This window comes from Opisthocomus hoazin, chromosome 9 (genome assembly GCF_030867145.1).
Source record: "Opisthocomus hoazin isolate bOpiHoa1 chromosome 9, bOpiHoa1.hap1, whole genome shotgun sequence".
Lineage (NCBI taxonomy): Eukaryota > Metazoa > Chordata > Aves > Opisthocomiformes > Opisthocomidae > Opisthocomus > Opisthocomus hoazin.
The window spans coordinates 32,714,122-32,733,797 of NC_134422.1; the positions used below are offsets into that span (position 1 = coordinate 32,714,122).

At 42.1% G+C, this 19,676-nt stretch overlaps 1 protein-coding gene across 1 annotated transcript in view; it reads left to right on the forward strand.

The window, feature by feature from the left end:
* The window catches only part of CPS1 (carbamoyl-phosphate synthase 1), a 105,206-nt gene extending 86,326 nt beyond the window's left edge, over nt 1–18,880 (forward strand). The window contains exons 31-38 of the mRNA XM_009944634.2: nt 451–540; nt 1,960–2,130; nt 4,709–4,783; nt 7,729–7,827; nt 13,942–14,001; nt 14,923–15,035; nt 15,569–15,698; nt 17,743–18,880. Coding sequence (XP_009942936.1) covers nt 451–540; nt 1,960–2,130; nt 4,709–4,783; nt 7,729–7,827; nt 13,942–14,001; nt 14,923–15,035; nt 15,569–15,698; nt 17,743–17,841 — 837 coding nt within the window. The 3' untranslated portion in view covers nt 17,842–18,880. The remainder of the gene's footprint in view (nt 1–450; nt 541–1,959; nt 2,131–4,708; nt 4,784–7,728; nt 7,828–13,941; nt 14,002–14,922; nt 15,036–15,568; nt 15,699–17,742) is intronic.
* Nucleotides 18,881–19,676: the final 796 nt, after the last annotated feature.

The window sequence follows — 19,676 nt, forward strand, 5'->3', positions numbered from 1 at the left end:
CACAGGCATGTTGGTGAAAGATTTTTGGGACACTTGTAAAACTGAGTAGTTAATCTCAAATTGCAAAACATTGTTATTCATTATTTCATCAAGAAAGGTATGAAGGCTCCAGTGTGCAGTGCAGGAATTGCTACAGACAGGGCAGGCTTTTATTCTCTCTCTTTCTCCTTCTTTTCTTTGCTTTCTTACACACAAGTGAAGCTGATTTTTAGTTGTGCCCTCAAATGGCGCTTCAGGTTCTAGGTTAGCAGGCAAATTAAACATGCTTGCTTCTGAAAGATAATTCTATTGCCAAAATGAAGTTATAGACAAAAAATATGCTAGAGCAGAGAGATACAACATTTAAAGGAGTCTGCATGTGAGATGATTTATTGCCATGATGCTGTCTGTTTTGTGGGATTTATTTATTTATTATATAGACGCACATTTTTACTTAATTTAATTTCATAGGTGAAAACTGCTACAAAAAAGATTGCAAATGCTTTTGCCATCTCTGGTCCATTCAACATTCAGTTCTTGGTGCGAGGCAACGATGTGCTGGTAAGAGCTCTTGCGGCTGTTGGAGGAGGTCAGGCTCTGCTTTGGATAGCTAGGTGCATGGTTCTTGCAGGCCCTGCCATGGAACCTCTGTGGCGGTAGCAGCTGTGCATTTCTAACCTGCCTTGTCTGAGTATGTGAGGCTCACCTGTGCCACCCCTAGTCATGCAGCTCTCCCTGTCTGTGTGGGAGAGAGCATCCTCCCCTGCCTTCACAATCAGGGAGAAGTGAGTCTGGTTGCATTGTCTGTCAGCACTAGCTTTGTTTCACTGTAGGCTGCTGTCCTTCCCAAAATTACCAGTTTTGAATGTGATGGACAGCACTGGGACCTGCACCTCATCCTAAGGACTGAATAACATTGCTTTTAGATCTCTGATATCTTCTCTCATTTTTAGCTACTTTGATCATTAAAATAAGCCTTCCAAGGTGTTGGGAAGAAAGCAAGACAATTTAAGTGTTTAAGCCTTTAATATGAGCCATTAAGATGATTATCTAAATAGTATGATCCTAGTAGCTATCAGTAACAGGAGTACAGCAGATGTCTGATGCTTTCCACTGCTAATAGAAGAAAGTCAGAGGAATGTGAACAGAGTATGACTGAGGAAGTGGTGAATGGAAAGAAACCTGACGTGGTATAGAAGAGATGCATTACTGGTGAAAGATCATGTCTGGACTATTTGTTGAGAAAAATGTACTTACCATTCTTCACCTTTCTTATGTTTCATACATAGTTATTAAGAAACTCCACAGAGGGACAGAATGGAGTTTTTCCTTCCTTGCTTTCCCTCAGCTGTGCTTGCCTTTCTCTGGATAAACTCCCCTTTTCCATTCTGCCTTAACTTACCTGTTCTTGCCTCCCTTTACTCCCCCTTCATCCCCTTCATTCTCACTTACAGAAATTCCTCTTTTGCTAATAAACTCCATGGTGTGCTTCTCAGCAGGATGTAGAGCTTCTGTATCTCTTGCTTGGGTCACTGAATGACTTCCACATGTAGAAGAGGAAAGTTGATAAGGATAGCCCAGTCATTCATGAAGTACCATTACTATGGAAGAAAAGCGAGATGGGCTTCTAAAGGTTGTACCTAATGCCTGTGCAAAAGTTTCCATGCCTCTTGCACATTAACTTAGGATAAAGTACAACGTGTTTTCCAAAGTGAACTCTGGATTACTCTCAGTTCTAGTTTTCAGACAATAAGATGAAACTCAGTTGCAGAACATCAGGCTTCTTGCATCTCAAGATGGCCACTACCTGTCTGTCATCACTGTTTGTAATATTGAACACAATTTCCGTGTCTCTTATTTGACAATGCGAACAGCATCTCTGCCAAGAGGAGTAAAGACTAATTTTCAGAAATATGAATCAAGCTGTTTCTTCACTGCACAGTGCCTAACCCTGTTATTTCTCCTTTTTAATCCGATCAGGTGATAGAGTGCAACTTGCGGGCTTCACGCTCCTTGCCTTTTGTATCGAAGACTCTGGGTGTGGACTTCATCGATGTGGCCACAAAAGTGATGATTGGTAAAGAGGTTAATGAGTCATACCTCCCCACACTGGAACATCCCATTATTCCACCCAGATATGTTGGGATTAAGGTATGGTTTCCAAAAGAACACCAAGACGACCCACAACAGAGCCAGCACCTGGCGCATTAATAGGCAATTAGTACTTTAATGCCCGGAGAGAACAATTTACTCATTGGCCAAAGGCCAAATTGCCCTTCTGTAGTTTCTGTCAAGATAATGTATGTTGGGAATTTTAGAGAAAAACCAAAGGAAAATTATCCAGTGATTATTAACAAAATCAATCTTCCTTTATTTCTTAATTCTAACCTACTCTGAATCATGTTTACGAACTGCATAATAAATATGCACTTGCAGAATTGAACAGTGAAGTTCAGGCTATTTCGTAATACTATCTAATATATGTGTGGACATGTACAAATTTGTGTTTTGATTACCCCCCAGATTTTATCTTCAGGATTTGGGATGTGGGCTGTTGAATACATGGAATCCCCTTTACATGCACCACCAGTTAAAAAAAGGGGTGAAAGCCTTGGATCCTTTGATTTCAGTGGGACCAACATTTTACTTTTCATAAATATTAAGCTTACACAGCACTCAAGACACCAAAAAGTACTGTAGATATTTTTGAGTGCTTAGTGGAAGGAAAAAAAATTAATTGAAGATCCTAATCATAAAAATCTAGAACAGCAGTGCAGAAAAGACAATGGATAATGATAATTGTTTATACAGAATCTTTCAAGCTTAAAGAGCTTCTGTATCAAATGAAAACTGAGGAATCAGAAAACACCTAACATCTTTCTACTAATAAAATTTTCAGAACTATTAAAATACAAGCCAGATCAGTGGCCCAAGCCAGCTCAGGTTATTGGCAAGCCAGTCAGTCTAGGAGTAGCTTTACATTTTGTTTTGATGTCACAGATAGGCATTATCTGAAATCCTAATCTGACACTTTTTCTTGGTTTTGTGAGTCTCATTTATTTTTATAAATTTCTATTATTTTGACCTGGGGCTTCTGCACCATTATTAGCTAAATTGTTGAGAGCTTTGTCTCTCCTGGGAGTGCTGGCTACGGAGTGGAAAACCCAGCTACACTCTTGAAAACTTCACTGCAAAGCCTTTCGTACTGCATGTTTTCTGTGTGGGTTGGCAAATATAAAAACCTGCTAATATCTTTGGAATTGCTAAACTTTGAAAAATATTCCAGTTAAACCTTGTTCTCGTTATTCATGCATCATATTTTCTGTCCTCTTATGTTTTTATTCTTAGGAATATTTACATGGAAATGGGATTTTCTTTCTCCAGTGGTTGTTAAATGCTTTGTAAAGAGAATATGAAACTCTTTTCTTCTTTCTCAACATAGCTTGCTATCTGTGGATTCAGAGCCCCACCGTTTTAGCTTCAGTGACAGAAATATTGTCTTGCCATTTTTGCTTGCAGAGTAACGCAAGTATATGGTCTCACCAAGATTAAATCCCGGATCAAGCATGACTGACTAAGTTTTAATTAGGATTTAACTGCAGTACTGGAGTCTGCTTCTGCTGATGTTCATGTTCATGGCAGACATAAGTAAGGGATCTGGTGGAAGGCTTTGTTGCTTGTTACATTTCGAGACAATAAGTGCATTAAAAATAAGTCAAGGTGGATACCTTGACTGCCATATCTCAGCTTGAGACTGTAGAGTTGGCCAATGTAGAAATTCTCTCTTTACTTATAGAAGAAGTAAAACTGATCTAAAAGTCACAAAGACACATGACATTTTTTGAAACACCTTTCACAGTGAATTTCTACTGTCACATATTAGTTTGTTATTGTTAGGTGTCAGAGAATTCCAAGAACAGGTTTATGTCTTTGGATTTATAAATAGATTCTTTTTTAAGCAGCAAGGATGATGTCTTTATGAAAATGCCATTAATATTTTAAGATGTAGAGAAGCCCTGTAGAAGATTATTCTCTAGCAGAAAATTTGTTCCACGTTTGCCACGTGGTCATTGGCTCTTTAACAGAGAGTTTCTTTTTCTCCCCCCCCCCTTTTTTTTAAGGTCAAAGTAGACAAGAGAACTCAGAGACCATAGTGACCTAAGTTCTCAGAAAATTATAATGATCAGATTTTTATATTTTCATACAAAAGATAAGAAAAAAATTATGTGTGTGTATTTTGGGAGGGGAGAGGGAAAATATGAAAATAATTTGCAAAGTTTCATCTGGTTTACACCAAAAGAGTGCATTCATGTGGAATGGTTTGATTCCTGTGAATAAAAAAATTCTGTTGGAGAATCTCTCCTTGTTTCATGAATTAGGTGCTTCACAGCCTTTTGGTTTTAAAATGTGTCCTAAAAATTATAGGGATAGGGGGCTACCACAGATTAGAAATCTGCCATCAGAATGTGAGCAGGACTGCAAAAGCTAGAAGGATGATTTATTGGTGAAATACACGTTTATTTGTTCCAGTCCGTCATCAGGATGCTGGGGGAACTCCTTTGCCAAGTATTCACTTGTTTATCAGTCTTAACCTGTGCTTTTTTTGGATTAATTCATGTCTGTCTCTTTCTGTCACTTCCAACTGTAGCTGAATGGTTTGTCTGGCTTTTTTTAAAGGATCCATTGAATTTTCATTTTCTTTCTCTCTTCCCCCTCTTTCTTTCACCAGGCCCCAATGTTTTCTTGGTCCCGGCTGAGAGATGCTGACCCTATTCTCCGATGTGAAATGGCTTCTACTGGGGAGGTATCTTTTAGATCTGCTATTTTTTTTAAACCAGGTTGCCTTTAAATATCATGTATCCTTGAAAATGATGTTATTACTGCCTCAATTATGGTGGTATCTGTAGCTTCTTCAGAAAATTGAAAATGTCTTCTTAGCTGTAAAAACACATTGTCCTGGAAAACTCAGTTTATTCAGCCACTGGATGTCCCTCTTTACCTGTGTGTCAGCTCCCTGAGTTGGACCCTGGTTGGTGTGAGAGCCTGAAATGAGTTTATTTCAGAGCTGTCAGGTTCTGGGAGGCTCTCGGTGTGTCAGTCCGTTTTATGAGTCACCTGCTTCTAGACAGACAGGTTCTTACAGCTCTCAAAAGCCCCCATCAACACATGCCAGAACAGCAGTATTGAGACTCCAGGTCATAAATGTTGGGTCTTGGAACGTGCTAGTTACTTAAAGGCAACAAATCTATGTGGTGATATTTTTGTTGTTGCCTGGTAACTATCAAGGCATGTCCCAAGGTGCAAAAGGCAAGAAAGAGTGAATAAAATGTGACGGCTCCAGTACTGACTGTCGGTAGGATGAGGGGAAGACTGGGCTACTTTACCCACTCTTTATACAGCAAGGCTGTGAGGTGCTTCTGAAGTGTGTCCCTGGTGTACGCATGGCACACTGTAAAGGCACAAAGCTGTTCCTCTTCCGGCGTAGGCTCAGCACTGATTGGAGCCCTCACCCCTCAAGGGGTATAGGTTTCCCTCAACATCATTGGAAGAGATAATAACTTATCTAGAACAAAGAGGTTTGGTTTTGAGTTATTGCTGAGCTTCCATAGATATACCGAAGCTATCTTTAAACTTGCTTGCTCTGTAACTTCCAGAAAAGAGTGGCAGAAGCAAGAAACTTTCTTTGAGCTGGAAAGCCCACTTGGGAAGTGATTATATACTGAGGCAATTAGATCAGGCTTAACTATGCCAGGCAGGTGGCAGAGCCTGGGCTTCTCTATTTGATATGAACTTGGTTATGTCTACATGAGCTGTTTTCATTAGGAAAGACTTATCATTTTAGTATGAAAAAGCAATATACCCAGATACAAGGTGAAAACCGCCTTAGGTCTCCTACATCTCTCCAGAATTACTTTATTTTACTCTTCATAATGTGTGGGAAATCAGTATTGCAGAAGAATTCCTTTCAGTGTAGTTAATGGGCAGAAAAAAGCCAAGTGAATTCGGTGACTTCCTTATTCTCAGAACAAAATTGACTACATAGAACAGGCCTCCCCCCCACCCAAAGAATAAAAATGTAACGAAGGGCAAGAATTCTTTTTCTGATCTTTATATGGAGTTAGAGATTACATTGGTCATAAAAAAGGATTATTAACTTTTATGATTTGGAAAGATCCATATTCACAAATGCCATAAAATGTGACAATTATGAAAGTCTTCCTTATGAGTGAAGTAAGGATAATACCTTGCTTTGGGTAAAATGCTCAATTATTCCTCAAAGACATTTTTCACACACACAGCTTGATTTGGGCTTGAATTTGTCACATCTATCTGGTAGGAATATATTTTACTGGAAGTCATGGATCCCACAACAGTACTGAGGTGGGGGTCACTTTGAGTATTGTGGCTGTTTTGATCACACCATGATGATAAATCTTCTCCTGGCAGGCTGGAAAACCCTGGTCCAAGAATAGAAGCCAGGGGGCTGTCCACCACCCTAGAAAGTCCAGGACAAACATAACCCCTCAGCCAGATACGCTATAGAACAGATTGAATGATCATGGATGAATTTTTAGAGAAAAGCTGAGATACTAGTTGCCATGATTTTTTTTATCTCTTCCCTTGTGGGATTTCTGTTTGTTTGGTTGTTCTTCTTTTACTCCAGAAGATCTGTCAGATCATCATTTGTTCTTATTATTACATGAAAAACTGATTTCTGCTCACCATGGTAACAGTGAGACCATGAATGTGAGGGCTCACTCTGTGATGGGAAGGACCATAAGAGGAAAATGGGAGAGCAATTCTTAGTCAGCCTCTTTATCCCATCTATATATGTGTGTAGATTTGTTATTTCAAAGTGAAAAATCTGTGACAGTTTATGCTTCTGACTGTTTTTCAACAAGTGTGAAGCTGGCCAGAAAAAGTAAGTGTTGCTTTGTTTTGTTTTGTCTTCTTTTTTAGTGTCCACAGAATCTCATGCATTCCTCTTTTCGTTATCAGAATTCAAAATTTTGGTAAAGGAACACAGTTTATTTCTTGCAGAAGATCATTACTCTATGATAGTCTGTAAGCAACTGAGCTCCGCAGGCAGGTCTGAATGATGGAGAACTGCTAAATTATTTGTATTGATTTCTTTATCAACTTTTTGTTTATATAAAATAAATTATTATGAATTGGCATGATTGCTTTGTTGTTTTCCTAAGTACATGCTAACATTTTACCTGAATTTTGTACATCTGTGGACTTTTAATGGAAAATCATCTATATATACCATGGTTTATCTTTGCCAGATATGCCAGAAATACATGACAGCACAAGTGCTGTCTTACCCCCTTTTGCAGCATACACACAGCGAAACATGCCTGCATGCAGAACACTCACTGGTATTTAAGCATTATATAATGTTAAACAATTTGCAGTGCACTCACAAACATTGGAGCAGAGGCTGTGTACATCATTCCCATAACTCGGCAGAATCAATTGTTGTTACTCCTTAGTGTGCTGTTTGAAACTAAAGCGTGGCTTATTCCTTCATTATTGCTTCATTAAAATTATGAGATTTGTCTGCAAAGATTTTCTGATTTATTTTATTTCCTCCCTGCCTGCAGACTCCATGCAAAAGCAGTCTGATTCTGTGTGAAGAAGTCAAAAGAGCCTATTTATAAATTTCATCCCTGTTTCATTTCAAAGCAATGTTTTGGGGTTTTTTTGTTTTTTCCCTCACAAGAGCTTCCTTGTGCCTTTTCCCAGGTCGCATGCTTCGGGGAGGATGTGTACTCTGCCTTCCAGAAAGCTATGCTTGCCACAGGGTTTGTATTTCCTAAGGAAGGAATTTTGATTGGAATCCAGGTGAGTCCTAAAAATCAAAGCTGAGAAAAAGAAAAAAAAGAAAAAGAAAAGCTGACACAGAGAAACTCAGTAACTGTTGCTTTGTTTTCATTCATGTGTCTTTATGGCCTAAATGTGTTTTCTGCAATCCGTCTTGAAGTGTAATAGGACAGTGAGGAACAAACACCATGAAGAGATCTTTACTGGGTTCCCAGGAGTTGACCTGTTCTTTTTCCCTCTGGTTCCTGATAGTTTCTACTGGGAGCTGCAGAAGTTTTCTGGGCACAAAACCCCAGGACTGCTGCAAGAAGAGGCCTGAAATCGGAGGGTTAGAAACCACCTTTCTGCAGGGAACAAAGCCTGTAGACGATCAGTTCAGAGAAATATCCCAGCTAGAACTCGGAGCATGCTCCTTACTCCCACCCAAATGAGAGCCCTGGGTTACTACTTTCTAATCCTGACATATAAACTCCCTTCATCTGCACATTGCTGCTGCTTGCCTTTTTGAAACCAGTTCCCCTCCACCCCCCAAAACAGTGAGACAGTGTCCATACTGCAAAGCAGGACCTGCTAAGCTTTCCCCATAGATGCATATGTTTCATTCCAGGCAGAGCTGTAGCATCATCCAACAGTGTATAAAACGTGATGTTGTTAGGCTGTTGTGAGGCTAGTTGTTGGTATGACACTGTCAGGCAATAAGACCTCCACCAGGCATGGCACTGTCACGTTCCTCTCCTCACTGGAGTCACAATGCGAATATACTTGAGTGCGGTGTGAGGTGAGGGATTAAAAGACAACAGTTTTCACCCTGCAGCCCGGTTTCCTGGCTGCCTAGAGGCATGGCTGCCATTCTTCCTTTCCCTGTTTGGTGATGATGTGTGGCTAATATTATTCCCTACCATGCAGCTCCTATCAGCTAGGAGTAAGTAACTCAGAAAGAAAGAATCAATGCTACGTTTGTGTAGTAAGGTTTCTGGTTTCTGTGTCTTGCCAGAGCGCTCTCCTCTTGGGGATTGCTTTTCAGACACATATTCTGCAGGGACAGTGATTCCATACCAGACTAGAGCTTGGACTTTAGGGTTTCATCTCTTGCTGTCCGCATCCCTCAGAGTTGCTACATGGGACAGAATGTTTGAATGATGTCGTTATGGGAATGTCCTTCAGTGCAATGGCTTCTGCGAACAGCCTTTATGTGAGGAAGCTCCTGATGTGTTTCCTTTAGGAACAGCCCTGCACCACTCTGTAGCAGGAAGGAGGATGTTTGTTTCCGGATGAAAAGGTAGCTAGGCAGAAAAGCAAAAAGTGTTGGTTCTTTATCACAGTATAGTTACCAACTGTAGGAGGTGTTGAAGTCAGATACAATTGTAAACTTTGAGATGTGTTTATGTTCCTCAAAAAAATTCAGACATTTCCGTTGCAACTAGAATGTTGTTAGGCCCCATAAAGACAACTGACTGCCTTCTGCCATTTCCCCATTGTGCTTGTAATAAGCTTATGCCCTACATGATTGCGTAAAGCCAATAAAACAAAAAAATAGAATAGGTGAATTTTCCTGTCAGACAGCTGGGGTATGAAAAGTGTGTTGGATTGTCTGTGCTGGTAGATGATGTGAAGGAAGTGTATGAAAAGTGGCCAGAAAGAACATGACTTCTGCTAACACAGATTACCACTTGGTCCTTAAATATACACATATATACACATATCTATGGACTGAAGCTGTTGCTCTAAATTAGCAGAAAAGTCTTTGCTTACTGCCTAGATGAAGTTTAAAAGTTCAGTATGAAACTCTGGACAGTTGGTACTGTATGTCTACTGTGTATCTAATCACTCCAGATTTTAAAACAGCATTTAAAATAGGAGAAAATAAAAGCCAGAAGCAGAAAAAAGGAGAAAGCCCTGTGTTTAAAATTTAAGCCTCTTTTCCTGATAGCAGCTAAAAGGGAACACGCAGTAAAAAGTAATTTTAGCTATAGAAAGCATTTATGTGGGTTCTCTGTCAGTATCTGTTACACTGAGCCAAATGTTCTTTCTACAAAGGTCTTAAGAAAAAAAAGGAGGGGGGAAAAAAAGTAAAGAAAAAGCAACACTAAAAGCTCACCCTCCCAAACCTTTTAAAAGCAACAAGATTCTGTCCTATTTAATGAGTGGTTTACAGTTCATTTTCTTGCAAAAGAAACTTGAAAACAACAGATCAATCACTTAAAGGTCTCTCTTCATCTCAGCATATTTGTTATATAATTAAACTCCAAAATAAGAAGTGTAAAGTTAATGCTGAGAACCATATATTGCTCCCTCACCACTGTTGGAGTTTGTCACCTACTTACTTTCAATGATTTGTTTCGAAATCTGCCAGGTCTGCAGGCAGAGAGGGGAAATAAAAGATAAGAAGGGAAGGTTGAAATCCTGACCTAGACCTGACGTGTAGACAGAGTGGTCTTCCCTGAGTAGGAAGGGGAGCCCTTCACTGCAGAAACAAGAGGCACAAGGTTCGAGGCACAAGGCAGGCTGTCAACATGAGCAGCGTTGTTCTCATTTTAATCACAAACTTGAGGTCAGCGTACCTCAAATTGGCAAAGTTGTCAGTGTATCCTCAGAGGGGAAACACAGGCTCAGAAGGACAGATACCGAGTCACCCCTCTCCGTGATCACTTCGTGTTTAAATGACATTGCTGTGAGGTGGAGACAGGGTGGAGGTCTCTCCCTGGTGTCACATTAAAGGCTGGGGGGGGTAAGGAGAGTCTGATATTCAACTTGCCTGCCAGAGCCCTTCCAAGGACTTTCACTGAAACAATTTTGCAAAGTTGAAACAATAGGTAATTTATTCAAGCGACAGTTATCACAGATTCGGAATTGCTGTTGATAAATTCACTGTCTACAAAAGTAGAGCTCAAAGTAATAGTTTAGGGCTTTAGTTAACTATGTGTTCCTCGGAATACGTCTGACAAAGTCAGAGGCGCGTCTCTTACCAAAAAGGCGTCCCTTCTTGGGGAGGGGGGAGAGGTGCAGGCTCGTCAACCTGTCCGTCAGGTGAAGTTCTCGCTTGGCTCCTCCTCCCAAAGAGAGTTTTCAAGTGCCAATTTTTATATGTTTGGAAATCTTTTTGCAAGGTGGGACTAAGTCAATCATTGTTTATCGATTGGCTCTTGGCATGGAAAGTCGTGTCGTCAGAAGCAGGACTCAGCAGTGTGACATGCCTTCAGAGCGGCCATCTTGGTATGTGCATTCGGGGGCCATCTGTGCTTTACCCAAAGCAATCTCTGAAGCAATCTCTGGCTGCGCAGCCTCCGTAGTGCCCCACATCACTTGGTTTACAGTGATGGGCTATGCCCCCTTACTTTTGTCTGATGATAAGTACCAGTTAATTACTTCCTTGGCTGTCTCTTCGGCTCTTGACACCTCAGTCGCCAGACGCCTCATTCCAAGTTTGTGAGTTTGTCTTTCGTCTTCCATTTGACAAGTCCAGCAAGGCCATCGATTACACCTGGGCAGATGCCCCTGGCTTTCAAACTGCAGGACGGTTTATGCAAGCTGTTCTGGTGCACTTGGGGCTGATTCTTGTCAGGAGCATGTGCATCAGCCCACTTGGTTGTCTCGGAGGAAGGTGCTGTTTCATCTGCAGTGGATGGTGAAATCAAATCATACTCAGCTTTCGGAGGCTTCATTGCTTCATGATTAGCTGCTTGCTCTGATTTTTAGACTGGACTTTTACATCTTGCAAAGAGAAATAAGAAGCTAAATGGTGGTGAATTCTGCTTCCCTCAGAAGTGTCTAGGTTCAATGTATTTAGGTTATTTGTTAGGCTGCACTTTTATGTCATTGCTATTAATTATGCTGAGGTGAGAGGAGGCTACCTGCTTGAGGATGAAAGTCAAATAGGTGTAGTTAACAATAGTAGAGAGGAAGATCGTTGTTTCCTTGCAAATGTTTCCCTCGGGTATTTTGCAAATCAAGAGTCAAATGGCTGTGCTGCAACCTGCAGTCCAAACAGGTCCCAGTATGCCCTTGCTGAGGGGCTTCCACGTTCGTGTACTTACAGGTTGCAGTTCCAGTGGTAATCCTACTAGGCCCATGCAGAAATGTTGCTAACAAAGTAGTCATCCTGAAGGTCAAACAAGTGAGCACTCTTTGACATCTGCAGGACAGCACAAGGCAGGTTGGGCAGCCAGCCAGGACCTCAAGCCTGCTGAGTTGTTCTTCAGTTGTGAGCACTGTCTGACATTGCACAGGTCAAGATTCCCCAGGATTTTAAAGGCCTGATGCTCTCCCAAGGTAAAAGGACTATGGCTTTCTTGTTAGACAAACGAATCTCTGCCAGTTTATGCAAGCTGATAATCTGACCTCTTTTCTTTTCACAATTCGGAGAAATCTATGATGCTGAAACCCTGAGTCTGCCATTAGATAATTTATACTTTATGCAAGAGGAGTTGAAAAGCTCATTTTATTTTCTTTACTGATTGGGCTATTCAGTGATATCTCTGGGATGGAGTGCATCTGTCTTACATCTGTGCTGGTGACCACAAGATGTGGAAAGTATTGAAGGAGTATTTTATTTTTAAATCCCAGCACTCCAAGTCTGTTGTTTCAAGGTAAACTTCTGCCTTGGTTCCTTACGTACCAGAATTTTTGCATGCTCTACAGTGGATTTGGGTACAGAATTCAAGATTATGACAGGAGATGAGCTGGCTGCGTTTTGAGCTGTATCTTAGTGTAGCTGTATTGAATTCACTGAGGATGTAGCCCTTCACAAATAGCAAGGCATACTAGCAAATATGAGAGAGGTTAGAAGAAATAGAACTTTTATGAACTTTTATATAAAGGAAGAAGAATACAGTTCTCCTACAACAAGCATCTTCCACTAAGTAAATCTGCTTGTACTTTTCACCTTTAGTAACTAATGGTTTCTTGCACATGTTCTTTCAGCCAGCTTGTAAATCTGAGGCTACTCCAATGCAAGCTGACAGCTGTAATTTCTTTTCATGGAGAGGCTGTTTTATGTCACAAGTGTTCAGTACACATTTGATACAAGTTTGTAATACTGTTGTGAAAGGCAACCCTCCTGACCAGAAGGCAGAACCATTCTCTTTGACTGTGAAGCTGCCAATACTGTCACATTGTATATTTATATTTTCCAGTTAGTGTAAAGAGCGAGGTGGCTTTCAGAATGTGATTCTTTTCAGAGTGCTCGAAAAATACCTGTTGACTCCTTTTCTTCATAGGAAATCATTCACCCTTCCAAGTAGTGCTCTCTCACCCGCAAAGGTGAAGCTATCAGTAGCTCCAGCAAGGACAAGGGAGTTGCAATAACATTACTTGCAAATGGCCAGACCAAGCTAAGGTTAAAAGCAAGGTTTGGACTGCCTTGGCAGTGAGGAGGGCATGTGATGCATCTGATCTTTGCATTGCTGTACCATCAACATCCCTAAGAGAATTATGCTGGGATCAAATTTTCACTCACCTGTTGCTCTAAAATGGCTTGTTCAAGTGAAGATGTATACAGGAGGTCATCTTCTCTTTTACTTCTTCCAAATTATGCTGGATCTGAGTATGCATTAAGAGAGGGTCTTTCAAAGGTGCCCTAAGTACTTGGGAATTCAGGTCCTCATGGGAATAGGGTGTCCCAGTCTCTTGAATGGTTTTGTGTTTTCCATTTCCTGGAAAAATGTCCAGCCTGTGGGAGTTAGGAAAGAACTCGCACATACACAGGCTCCACTTCATGTCAATTTGCAGAAAGAGCATCCGAAGGCTAAATGTTTGAGCAATGATTAAAAAGATATTTCATTAGGAACAGAAGAGACTCTGGTTGATGTATTTGAGAAGGTAATTGCCTGGATATTTAGTATGCAGTAGTATATATGTAGTTGCAGCTGAACTCAGCATGGGAACGCTTACCCTGATCTGGTAGCAAAATATGTCTTAGCCGGGAGTGACTTGGGCTTCAGGATCCAGGCAGTTTTCTTGGAATGGCCCTGTACATACACATTCAGACATTTCTGCATGCGCATGCATACACGCTTTCAACACAGAAGGGTGTATTTGCCTGTTAGCATAATCTAAGGAGGAGTTTCCTGTTACCCAACAAAACATTGTTTCTAAGTCCTAGCTTTGACGCTGTATCTAATAAATTTCCTTTTTCAGAAGTCTTTCCGCCCCAGATTCCTCAGTGTAGCAGAAATACTGCATGAGGAAGGTTTTAAGGTAGGTGGTTTCAGTTATTTAAAGCTAGAGAGTTTTCAAAATCTGAAAACTGCCACAGGAATGGAGAACTTCGGAGTTTCTTTGGAGACAGAGAAGAAAGGACATTTTCAAAGCACAATAGGGATTTTTAGCTGAGTGATCCAGTCAGCAGGTATCACCCAACTAAAAGGTTTATGATTGTTGAATTGAACATACGGGACTGTCATGAGGGTAAGAACAACCCTGGCTCTGCTATGAGCCTTCAGCCAAGATGTCACATTATAAACTCCTCTAAGTTCTCCAAGAAACAAAAATGCTATCAGGATGCCAGGTATGATAGTAGAGGAGGAAGGGGAAACCTTTTTTTATGGAGAACGTCTTTACAGTGCTTCATCTTCAGTGATATCCACAAGCTGCAGACATATGAAATTTGTGGTGTTGACATCCCTCTTGTAACTCTTCTGCATTATTTTGCATCCATATCTTTACTGAAAGGTAAATAACACAGCCACAGAAGACTGACAGGAGCTTTTTAGTATTCAGTATTTAAGTACTATATTCCTCGGTGGGACTAGTGTAACTACTGGATTTACAGTTCTGCCTTTCAAAACTTAGTGCTAGGCAAAAAAAAATTTGTAAGTCATTGAGCTGAAGTCCTATTGAATGCCAGAGGGGTTTACGTTTTGCTAAGCCACTTAACTGCTTCTGAATGCGTTACTACCATTCATTGGCTATCATCCATCAGCAAATCACAGATAACAGAAGTTTGGGAAAGTCATGCTGATCTCTCTGTGTCTCTCTGTATGGAGAGACACCCCTGTGATGAAAAATATCCTCCAAAATCAGCTCTGACAACCAGGCTGTGTGTTGGGTCAGACCCACATGAGTTAAATGAAAAGTATTACGAAGCACACAGTAAGTAACCTTTTTTTCCCTTAACAGCTTTATGCCACGGAAGCAACCTCAGACTGGCTCAATGCTAATGGTATCCCAGCAAATCCTGTGGCATGGCCGTCACAGGAAAGCCAGAGTCTGAGCCTCCCTCCAATCAGAAGGTAAGAGCAATACCCACCTTGTCAAATTTGTGTTAACATCCAGGACAGCAAGAGGCAAATTGCTGGCCCTGTTGAGATCAATGATAGTAATTTAATGGGACTTCAGATTCAGTCCAAAAGTTTTGTTTTATCTGATTCTGTCTGGAATTAGCACAGCAGGCAGCTTTCAGCTTAAATTATGAACATCTCATTGAATAGTCCTTTTTAATATGGCTTGGATGTATCGCTGCATGTTACATTTTCACGCAAGGATACGTGGGATCTGAATATTTAGCCTTTAATGGCAGTCAGTCATGCCTTTAACAGAGTTGTGCTGAGTTGTATAAAGACTGAAAATTGCTTTGCATTACTGAATAGAACAGAAATAAAGCCCAAATTCCTGAGTCACAGCTTAGTGCCTTAACCCCTCAACCCTCCTTTCTTGGGAAAAATGAAAATTTTCAGTGTTGTTTACCTGCATGCCTGTGCTATTTATCATAGATTTTCATTAAACAAGACACACTGTGATACCGTCTTGTGCATTGTCTCTTCAGGCTGGTAAGAGATGGGAAAATAGATCTGGTGATTAACCTGCCTAACAGCAACACGAAGTTTGTCCATGATAATTATGTGATCCGGAGGATGGCTATTGACAGTGGGATTGCTCTGCTCACTAATTTCCAGGTACTTCCCATGTTGTTCTTTGTCCTTTTAGTCATAAGAGCCTTCAGAGCTTTCAAGCACTTGTAACCTTAGATTCCAGTGTGTTTGGACACTCGTTATCTCTGACAAATAATAATGTGCCTGAAAGTCATGGAAACACAATTGTTTGAAGGTATTTTCTTTTTGCTACTATACGAAATAACATTGCTCGAAGTAAAACGTAAAAAAGAAGAAAATCCTGAGTCCCGTACTGCAGCTTAAGTTGCTGCTGTGTCATTTTCATGAATCATTTCAATGAAGCAATTTTGTGTATCAATCTCATGAAGTTCAGCAAGGCCAAGTGCAAGGTCCTGCAATGGGTCGGGGCAATCCCAAAAACAAATATAGCCTGGGTGGAGAATAGATTGAGAGCAGCCCAGAGGAGATGGACTTGGGGGTGCTGGTTGATGGGAAGCTTAACATGACCCAGCAGTGTAAGCTCGCAGCCCAGAAGGCCAACCGCATCCTGGGCTGCATCAAAAGCAGCATGACCAGCAGGTCAAGGGAGGGGTTTCTGCCTGATGAGACTTCACCTGGAGTCCTGCGTCATGGACCTGTTGGAGAAGGTCCAAAGGAGGCCACAAAAAATATCAGAGGGATGGAACACCTCTTCTATGAGGAAAGGCTGAGAGAGTTGGGGCTGTTCAGCCTGGAGAAGAGAAGGCTGTGGGGAGACCTTACAGCAGTCTTCCAGTACCTGAAGGGGCCTACAAGAGAGCTGGGGAGGGACTTTTTACGAGGGCGTGTAGTGACAGGAAAAGGGGTAAAGGTTTTAAACTGAAAGAGGGCAGATTTAGATTAGACATGAGAAAGAAATTCTTTCCTGTGAGAGTAGTGAGGCCCTGGCACAGGTTGCCCAGAGAAGCTGTGGCTGCCCCTTCCCTGGAAGTGTTCAAGGCCAGGACGGGGCTTTGAGCAACCTGGTCTAGTTAAAGATGTCCCTGCAGGATGCTTGGGGTGTTGGAACTAGATGATCTGTAAGGTCCCTTCCAACCCAAATCATTCTATGATTCTATGAGCATTTTCATTTCAGAGCAAAATTCTTGCATGGGAGTGCCTGTAATGTTTAAGTTGTGCGTGGTAACAGTTTTTCAGTGGGGTATTTTTCCAGTACAGTCCTTAAGCCTTACAGCAGGGTGTAGCTGGGCTTTCTTTAATGATCCCTGGGGCAATCCAGTTCGAAAGTGTCATCCAAGTGGAATTGCTGCCTGTCCTGTTGTAGTCCCCAGTTGCCAGTCATTATGTGTTTGTAGCTCCTGACAAACCCCTTTCACATACTGACAGGGGAAGAGATAATGCAAAGTGGGACTCATGCTGCCAGCAGTACCTTTACTTCCTTTGTGAGTGGCTTCAACTGTCACAAAAGGGCCTCATCTGGCTCTCATTAAGCCCAATAGCCAAATTCCTGTTGATTTCAGTGGGTGCTGACATGGAACCCAGTGACTTGAACTGGTGTCTAGCTGTGCAAAGTCTTCTGCTGTGATTGGGGTGAGTGGAGAGCAGAGAGAGTGCCAAGCTGTAAATTCATAGACAGGATAATGCCAAACATGATTAGCAGGAATGGGAAATTGAAGACCCATCCTCTGCCTCATAGTGAAATACACATTGACAACCAGAACACAAGGGTCCCCATCCAAAACTTATTACCACACCTGCTTGATGCGTTTCACTGAACCCTTTTGGTTGTAGAGTTTTAATCTCTGATTTCGAGAGGGGAAAACAACCCCGTGCTCTCTTAAAGGCTTGGGCTGTAAGGGGAAACAACAGCTCTCATGCGACATGGCTGCTTTGTCAAAGAAGCCCAGCACCTCTACATCTCGCAGCTGAGCAGACAGGCTTCGGAGGGCTGGAGCCAACACCCATGCACAGTCACCTTGAAATTGTTATCAATTTGGATGGACTCAAGGACTGGACCTGCATAGGGTGGTTTCAGGGTGACAGTGTAGAAGTATGGAGCATGCTCTGTTACTCAGCCTTCTGCAGAAGGGTTTGCAATGCTCAGTCCTCCTCTGGTTTATATTGACAGGTGACAAAGCTTTTTGCTGAAGCTGTCAAATATGCTGGGAAATTGGACTGCAGGAGTCTCTTCCACTACAGAAACTTTGACAATGGAGACACAGCATAGAAGAGGTATCTCCAACCTGCGTTCTTACTGCTTCTGGCACCACGAAAGAGAGGAGAACTCAGATCATCCACCTAACCATCTTTCCATGTATTTTATAGCATCTGCACTGATTGTCTTTCCAACTCACTCAAACTAATTCCCAGCTTTTGATAGTTCATTAGAAAGCCATCCTCTCCCCAGCCTCTCCGCCATCTTCTCCCCATTTCCACAGAGGATTTAATATTAGTTACTTACTAGATGGGTAGATCCAGATACCACCATAGTAGAGGAAAATGGAAGAAGATACAAGTGATCCCACATGGGGGTTGTTCCTTCTTTTCATGACCAAGCCTGTTTGTTCCTGCTTAGGAATGCCTGCCTTGGGTCCGTACTCCCAGCTATTCTGATGCTGGACTGCTGGAGCCTGGCCCCAACTCCTCACAGAAAGACAAGTAGATTTCTCTTTCCATTGCTTGTTATTGGGGATTTTATGACTTTATGTAACAATTAGACATCCTCCTGCTTGATCCACCGAGTGATGCCATGGACAGTTGCCACACCATGAGTGTGGTAGGGGCTCTTTAGAGATGAATGAAGATGGATTCCCCACAATTCCTTGCAACAGCTGACAGGCATGATGCAGCTACTTTTTGCTTTGTTTTTAACCCTGGTCAAGAATCATCATCTTCAGCATGTAGCTTTTATGGAACAGAAAGGCTGTATGTTTGTGTCCTGGAATTGCTTCCAATTTCTGCTCAGTCCTTCAGGCTATTTTTATTATTGTTATTTTTTAAATTCTGGTTCAACATTCTGAATTCAGGTGGCTGTCCCTGTATCATAAAGGCTCCCTCTCCGTTTTGTCTTTGGCTTCAAAAGTGGAGAACTCCCCAAAGACTTCTGTGTCTTGCTGTCAAATATTTTGTGCCGTGATTGTGCGCATTAAAATTGAATCCTTTCAAAATGAGGTGAAAGTGTTGTTGTGCTTTACCCCTCCCAATTAAGTGACTCCTTCACTTTTTGCTCCAGCCTGCTCTGCTGCTTTTTCAGCTCTGGCAACACCTGCAAATGCTGTCCATGGAGCAGACACCCACTGTACCACGTGGTGCATGTTATCACTTGCTTCTGCATGGCAAAAGACTTCACCAGCTCTATGGCCAATGGTACTGGATTCAGCAGCGTATACAGTGCCTGCCTCTGTTTACCAGCTAAGGAATGTATGTGTCTGTCTTTTTTCCCCCATATTGCAGTATGTACACAGGACATCTTGGAGTCAGGAAGATTCAAAGTAGGAGAACTTCTTTGATACTTGCTGTTTTGGTTTCGGCTGCCGCCGGCAACAAAAGCGCCACGCGGCCGCCCCTCCCCCCGCCGGCGTGTGGAGGAGAATGGAAAGAAAGAGGCAGAAACTGGTGGGTCGGGATAAGGGCAGTTTAACAGAACAGCAAACAGAGGGAAAACAGGAACAACAACGATACAAATAAGGAGAAAACACAACAACGAACCGCAGGACCCAGACAGCACCGGCGCCGCGTCCCCCCAAGCCGTGAGTCCCCTTCCGCTGCGCCGCCCCCCCCCCCACCGGAACCCAGCGTGACGTCACATGGTATGGAATACCGGGCTCTGTTTGGCCAGGTGGGGTCAGCCCCCACCCCCCGGCTGTGCCCCTTCCTGGAGTCTGGTGAAAATTAACCCTGTCCTGGCCAAACCCAGGACACTTGCCAGAGTAAGCTGAAGTGGAGTATTTTCCTCTAGCCACACTCAGTCTGTCAGAGATGCCGGACCCAGGGCACTGCTAGCTTTTAGTTACCTACCTCTTATGTATCCCCTAATATCTGCAGGCCCTGCAAAGAAATACC